The 7912-nt window shown below is 41.6% G+C and overlaps 1 protein-coding gene across 27 annotated transcripts in view; it reads right to left on the bottom strand.

The window, feature by feature from the left end:
• The window catches only part of rims1b (regulating synaptic membrane exocytosis 1b), a 174675-nt gene that overhangs the window by 25205 nt on the left and 141558 nt on the right, over positions 1 to 7912 (bottom strand). For 16 of the 27 annotated variants that reach the window (XM_032526711.1, XM_032526701.1, XM_032526759.1 and 13 more), the window contains 5 exons: positions 6376 to 6529; positions 5656 to 5772; positions 3776 to 3838; positions 3166 to 3243; positions 786 to 905 (listed from right to left, as the gene is read on the bottom strand). In XM_032526711.1, coding sequence (XP_032382602.1) covers positions 786 to 905; positions 3166 to 3243; positions 3776 to 3838; positions 5656 to 5772; positions 6376 to 6529 — 532 coding nt within the window. The remainder of the gene's footprint in view (positions 1 to 785; positions 906 to 3165; positions 3244 to 3775; positions 3839 to 5655; positions 5773 to 6375; positions 6530 to 7912) is intronic. The other 11 variants (XM_032526820.1, XM_032526865.1, XM_032526838.1 and 8 more) reach the window with 2 other exon arrangements.

The following is a 7912-nucleotide window of genomic DNA, read 5'->3' as shown; positions in this document are numbered from 1 at the left end:
GAGAGAGAGAGAGAGAGAGAGAAACAGAAAAACCGAGATGGAGACAGGAGATGTACAAGTACACAGGATGCGAGCAGAGGTGTCAGGAGGAAGAGATGGTGAATAGTGTAGAGGAACAAAAGGGGTGATGAGTAGGAGGTAGACAAAAGAAAACAGAGAGAGAAGTGGGAAAAGGGGAGGACAGTGTGAAGTCAAATTGAGAAAAAAGAAGCAGAGAGGAGACGGAGGAAAGGAGGGAGAGACACAGAGAGAATAAGACCAGGCCATCAGACAGTACAGTAACATGTAATGGCTCTGAAGCTGTATCTACATTTATCACAGCCAGTCATTCCTTGTGGCCATACACTGCGAGACCACTCAGATGAAAGGTTGGTGAGTTGCCATGGGAACCAGGTCTAAGTGGGAGAGGGTGGGGCTGCTTGTATATGACCGAGGAGGGGCTGGATGAGTGAAGAGCAGAGAAGCAGCCAGTGTTCGAGTTTACTCTGCGCTCGCATACACCCGCAGCTGTACAGTATGTCTGTCCCGTCATGCTACGCCGTGACAACGCCTACTTCCAACAGATGGTCGGCTGCGTGTCATCGCATGACATTGTGCATAATGTTTTCAGGCCCAAATGCCTTTAAACGGATGGCAACAAGGGCTTAGGAGTTTAGTGTTTGTTTAATGCTCTTCCAGAACATGCTTAAGCCTCTGCTATGCGTTGTCCCCCGGAAAAAAAGGGAGAAAGAAAAAGTTCTAGTGGGGATGGAGGACGAGGGAGGAGATGGTGTGTATGTTCTTACCTAACCGTGACCTCATCAGTGAACCTGAGCACACGGTGTGTAAGGATGCTACGAGGCATGGTGCTGCCCCCTTCCCGCCGGTGGTACGGCTTGCTCTTTAGGCATGCGGGGAGAGTGGAGCTGTAAGCCAGAGCCCCAACACACGTGAGGTGGGGAAAGGCAAAGAAAAAGAAAAAGTGACACATGCTGCTGACTGAACAAAGCAGAGCAAAGTGAGTGAAAGGGGGAAGAAAACACAAGCATGAAACGAAGCAAGCTTGTTGCAAATGATTAGGAGAGACAGAGAAGCAACATTCACATTGTCACATAATGATGCAACAAAAAATGTGGTTGCCAGTTAACGTTATAGCTCAGAAAAAAGGGCGTTTTCTCATAAAAACCTAAGATAAGATAGCCATAGAATAGAAAATGCCTGCTCTGTGTTGCTGGTGATGACCGAAAACGCGCCACACACAGCAACTGACTTAAGGAAGACTTGAGACTGCATCTCCCTGTCTGCGATTTCAGAGGGAGGAACATGTTACATAAGAGTGTAGAGATAGTTCCTCTTGCCCTCTCTGTGGATTGACCCCCACACACATGTAATGCTGATTATATAACACAATCTACAGCCGTCGAGGCGGCACGTGGTGAGGAAAATTCAAGCTACAGTAGATCTATAAAATGCATAGGAGTGGCTCAAAATGGATTAGAGCACAAGAGAGAGAATTGGAGGAAATGACTTATACAGAAGGTCTGTCTGTCCGGTAGCTACATGGCTGAGAATGAGGCATTACAGTAAATATGACTGATGATTATGTTTTTTTAATGTTGGTTAAGAGGTAGAGAAAAAGTATGCCAAACATTAATATGCACTAATATTCTAGGATCAACATCTGATAAATACATTAGGACAATACTGGTGCTTTTGCAAGTTTTAGCTATTAACTCACATATTATTTACATTATGCTGACCATTTCCAAACTATTCCAGATGTTTTTGACTATTTTCCAGGCAGCCATTACTACAAGGTACTCCAGCAACTTAGTATTGCATTTACATAAAGTTAAGGGCACTCGCTTTGTGCAGAAGAGGCAGAGATCTTCTAAACTTTACTCCCTTAAATCTGGAAAAATCCCCAAACTCTAGATCCTACACTTCCCACAATGCAACTAGTTATACAAATAAATGTTAACCCAGGCTTTCTGTTATGAATAAATAATTTGTAGTCTCAAAGCACAAGCCAAGATGACCCTGATGACATCATTTGAGGTAATATTATGAGGTACATGAGAAACAAAGCTCCTCCGGAGACAACAGGAGGAATTTTACATTACAAGATGTGTATTAAATTAACAATGATGTGAAACATTGGTGGACTACCCCTTTAAACAAGACAGAGTCTACAGCCATGCTAGCAGCGTTATGAGGCTGTCCTTAGGGTGTTTGTGTGGTGCTTGTGGTGGAGTGACAGTGACGATATTAATATGCTGATGTTATGCAGGTATAATGTTTACTGTGTTCATAGTCTTACATTGCCAGACCTTCCTCTACAGCGCTGTGGAGGAGGGTCTGGCTAGTCCGAAACAGCCTCCGGGGATGGGAGAAAAACGTACTTTGGTTTATTGGCATTTCTTCAAACCAATCACAATTGTCTCGGGCGGTGCTAAGCGCCGGACGGAGCAACGGTGCCGCTGCTAAACAGCCTCGGGAAGGAACTTGTTTTGGTGGAACATGTACGTTCAAAGGCTTTTTAGTTGACGTGGCCATTTAAATAAAGGCTTTTTCAAAATATTTGCTAGAAGAGTGCCTTGGTGCCTAGCTTGCTTGATATCTCAGAATTGAGATTCAGCTAACAATGCAAAAGAAAATAAATATTCTCACTATTATGTACTTATTGTTTAGCTAGCAGGTTTGATTATCTGACAACGCAACACTTTGACACTCCTCTATCAAAATTCAGACGGCAGAGCTCCAGTGACTGCACAGATGACCTCCTGTTCTCAGCCGCTACATAGAACATAGGGAATCAGTCTTAAAACATCTAAAATGCTTTGGAAAAATGGTCAGAAGTGAAGTACAAGTAAGTAGTTGAAGCTCTACAACATGTGAGCGCACCAACAGGGTCCTTTAAAGGATTGCATAATACATAGGGGAAAAGAAAAACACAGACCATTCAGTTAGCTAAAGCGGCACCATGACAAAAGCAACGTGGCACACACTCCGACCAAAGCAAGCACAAGCATCACAGTGGTCTGGGAGACATATGGACATGTATGGAGACATGTATTGAGAATGCTGCTGCAACCACAGGACCAACCAAGCCATCAAATGAGTCTGGGAATCTAGACAGGCACAGAAAAGGGGTACGCAACACTGCCATTCACGCTAAACGCTTACCTGTAAATGTCTTTATGGATACCGTTTACTAACAGGGGCATTTTGGGGGGTAGTGTGTTGCTGTATCTACCTATGCCCCTGGTTGTATGATTGGAGATCATGCATCGTAAAGCAAGACAAGAAAAAAAAAAAAGAAAAAAAAAGAGTACACAACTGCTGTGAGTGAACACATCAAATGCAATTAAAAAATAAATCGAAAAAGAAAATTAATCAAAAGAGCTTTGCCTTCTTTGAGGTCAGCCACCGAGCAGGTCCCTAATCCCCTCACACAGTCATCACTGTGGTGTGTGTGTGTGTGTGTGTGTGTGTGTGTGTGTGTGTGTGTTTTCATGAGACAGTTGTGGTGATAGAAAATAGTCAGGCATGAATTTATGAGTGTGCTCCTACTGCTTGATCCTGATGTGACACTTCTGAAACATTTTGTGTTCATGCGGTTGCAAAAAATGCAGACACACACACTATATAGATATACTATATAAATACTAACATGAAGTGTGTTAAGATGGAGTTATTAAAGTATAGTGAAGATGGAAATGATGATAAAAATGGCATTATTTTTATTGAAATAAAGCTGAGCGGTGGTTGTCGTTCTTTCATTTATATTTTTTACCTGTTTGTGTGCAGGCACTCGGCACTCCCGCCCCGGATAGACCTGTGCATCTCCAGGACCTCACTGGCCATTGCCATGACGATGGGTGAACAAATGAGAAACAACCCCCGAGAAAACACAACAGAAGAGGATGGCAACTCAGACAGGCAAAGTGAGTTTATGAATGAGAGAAACCAGGAAATCATAACTCTGAGATTTCAGTTCAGTTGCATTCATGTTGCAATGACTAGTTTCACACTGTTAGTGGTATTAGTAGGAAGTAGTTCGGTAATATCACATTACACACATGGGTCAACCCAAACAGGATTCAACCTTTATAGAATCTAAGTAAATATTAGCATGTCATACTTGGAGTACATTTTGGACTAGAGCTGCTGTGCAATCATTGCTGAGCCTCTTGCAGCACTTTTCCAATGTGTGTGCATCTTGTTCTTTTACATAATCCAAAAGCAAAATGGGTAACACTTTATAATAATCACCATAATAGTTTAAGTCCATATCCGTGATTGCATCGGTGTGGCAGGAAATTGTTAATGATTGAGACTATGTTTATAAAACAGTTTGGATGGCTATTATAAAGTTGCACCTGATGAATATAATACCTTGTTAACAGTTAAATAAGACTTTGTAAAGCATCTGTAAACTTTAGAACACCATTATGAATGAAAATACAATTCTATAATCTTCTCTTCTAGATCGCCAAAAAATGTCTATAATGTCTATCTATAATGTAATGTCTATAATGTCTATCTGTAATGTAATGTCTATGTCTATCTGTAATGTAATGTCTATAATGTCTATCTGTAATGTAATGTCTATGTCTATCTGTAATGTAATGTCTATCATGTCTCTGCCTGATGTAATGTCTATAATGTCTATCTGTAATGTAATGTCTATGTTCTGTATTTTCTATCCTGTAATGTAACGTCTATAATGTCTATCTGTATGTATGTCTATATGTCTATCTGTAATGTAATGTCTACTAATGTCTATCTGTAATGTATGGCTATGCTATCTGTAATGTAACGTCTATAATGTCTATCTGTAATGTAATGTCTATAATGTCTATCTGTAATGTAATTGTCTATAATGTCCTATCTGTATGTAATGTCTATGTCTATCTGTAATGTAACGTATATAATGTCTATCTTGTATTCTTGCTATCTGTAATGTAACGTCTATAATGTCTATCTGTATGTAATGTCTATGTCTTCTGTATGTAACTCTATAATGTCTATCCTGTAATGTAATGTCTATAATGTCTACTGTAATGTACGTTCTATGTCTTGCTTTACTGGTAATATCTATATGTCTATCCGTAATGTAATGTCTATAATGTCTATCTGTAATGTAACGTCTATGTCTATCTGTAATGTAATGTCTATAATGTCTATCTATAATGTAACATCTATGTCTATCTGTAATGTAATTAACTAATTAGAATAAGTATTAGTTGCCACTTTATAACAGCCATATAAATAATGCTCATACATGTTTTACAAAACAATGATTAACCACTGAGAAAGTATTAATATCTATCAATCAATCCATTACTAATAATTAGTAAACATTGTAAATCATAATTTAAGTGTTTGTGGAGAGTAAATTAAATATTAGTTTTTTTTATGTCCGTCTTTCTGTTTTTATGCTGCTGTGTGGCCAGGAACCCACTTGTGAGAGAGAATCTGAGTCTCAATGGGAATATTACTGATAAAACAAAGGTACAAATACATTTGAAACTTATAATAATTAACTATCAATTTACCATTTATTTCTGATGGTTACTATAAAGTGTTACCGTAAAGGGTCACCTAAAAACACACAGTCATAACCCCAGCCCCCACCCATGATGAGCCCCACAGATCCCAACAACAGGTTACCTGTCCTCAGAGTACTCGTAGTCCGAGTCCCCGGAGCGTTGATGCTCTAAGTGCGAATCATGGTAACGGGAAGGGGAGTGGGAGTGGTGGCGGTTCTGGTGGATCTCATCCAGGCTCCTGGTGAAACAAAAAATATCTGATTAATTTAATTTATGGTTCTTTTATTTAGGTGTGATAGGAATCAATGTCCACTCTTAATTTTGGTTTTGATCTAGTCTCGCAAAGCCAGACCTTCCTCCACAGCGCTGTGGAAGAGAGTCTGGCTAGTCCACACAGCATTCTAGAATGGGAGAAAAAACGTGCTCTGTGATTGGTTTAAAGAAATACCGATAAACCAATCGTCTTGGGTGGCGCCAAGCGGCAGACAGTGCCTCTGCAAAATAGCATCGGGAGGAACTTGTTTTGGTGGAACATGTGTATGTTCAAAAGTAGTTTTAGTCATGCAACAGAAAACTCAGACTGGACAGAAAGTCTAGCTAGCTGTCTGGATTTACCCTGAAGACATCTGAGGAGGATTCCTCAGCAATCCACCAGAGGTTAGAATGCCAACACAAAGAAAGCGGAAGGGGATGGACATCCGGCATCTGGCTGAAAATGAGGGCTACCTTAACTAACCTACTGACTACCTTTTGGATGCTGGCTGAATCTGAAATATTGTCACCACAGACAGCACACAATAAACTAATAGTTCACCAGGTGATTGTGGCAGGTGTTGCTGACCTTTGCATGGGCACGTGTGCGGGCCGTGACCGAGCCCTGCAGGAGTCCTCTCTGTGAGGAGACACTGAACGGGAACGGTGCTGGACGGGCCGCTGCTGCTCCGGCACTGCCAACGTACTTCCCCGCTCTCTTTCCCTGGAGTTACGTTCTGCATCTACACACAAAAAACACACAAACACACACACACACACAGGCAACAAAACAGAATTCAGACATGGAAACACACAGAAACACACACACATCCAGGCATTAGTTGTGTGTCATCTGATCAGGATGCATCAGTTGTCAGCCTTGTGCTACTGACTACCACTACATATGTCATTCTCTTACAGACTGTAGAACATCACGTCAGGATGTTTTACAGGCAAATGACCAGCTAACAGGCTAGCTAGTCATGTGAGCTAGGCTGAGTAATTGACTGTTTCTGCAATGTCTCTGTCAGACTTGAGGTCAGTGAGATTTGCATCTCTCAGTTCTTGTTTCACACTGCATGGAGTGCCAGTTGAGACAATAGTTCAGGCTTTTAACGACTCGGAGAAACTTAACCACTACGGCTACAAAGAATAGGTCATACATATGTCATCCACACGGTACGTATTAATCATACTAACATGGAAGGAGTCTCTGTACATCTGTACTTCGATTATTTTCTGGTGCATTGTTGGCTGTGAGCTCTTGAGAACTATGGGACATATCTATTAATAGTGTGTTATATACACACTGGGCAGTGTTTGGAGAGGGGACCCCTATTAACTATTATATCGCCGAACAGCATGCTGGGTACAGATTGCTCTCCGTCGCAAGACATATTGACTGTTTGTGTATACTTCTCAGAAAACCATCGTGGTGTAGTGCAAGTTAATTGTTTTGTCAAGCTGGAGTCAATACATTCTCTGCCTTACTGAAAAATCTAATGTAGAAGTCTATTGGTCGCCTGAATTTTTGTAACTGTCAATTTACAACTGATTGACCCGAGAGTCAGTGCTGTGTGATACCAGTCACTGTGTATATGTATATGAGTGGGTATGTATGTATGTGTGTATATATATATATATATATATATATATATATATATATATATATATATATATATATATATATATATATATATATATATATATATATATATATATGTATATCTCACAGCGCACCTCTCCGGAGAACCATTACCTTATCGTGGTGGAGAGGTTTGTGTGTCCCTATGAACCTGAGGGCTGTGTTGTCTGGAGCTGTGTGCTCCTGGTAGGGTCTCCCATGGCAAAGTGGTCTCAGGTGAGGGGCCAGACAAAGAATGGTTCAAAAACCCCATGAAAGACCGAGGTAGAGAGGATGTGACCCTGCCCGGAGGAGGCCCGGGGCCCCCGTCTGGAGCCAGGCCCAGACGGTGGGCTCGTCAGCAAGCGCCTGGTGGCCGGGTTTGCCACGGAGCCCGGTCGGGCACAGCCCGAAGAAGCTATGTGGCACCCCTATCTCCATCCTATGGGCTCACCACCTGCGGGAGGAACCGCTGGGGTCGGGTGCGCTGCCATATGGGTGG

The sequence above is a fragment of the Etheostoma spectabile genome, chromosome 2 (assembly GCF_008692095.1).
Source record: "Etheostoma spectabile isolate EspeVRDwgs_2016 chromosome 2, UIUC_Espe_1.0, whole genome shotgun sequence".
NCBI lineage: Eukaryota > Metazoa > Chordata > Actinopteri > Perciformes > Percidae > Etheostoma > Etheostoma spectabile.
The sequence above is the reverse complement of the archived record's forward strand: the minus strand, read 5'-3'. Positions and strand labels throughout refer to the sequence as shown.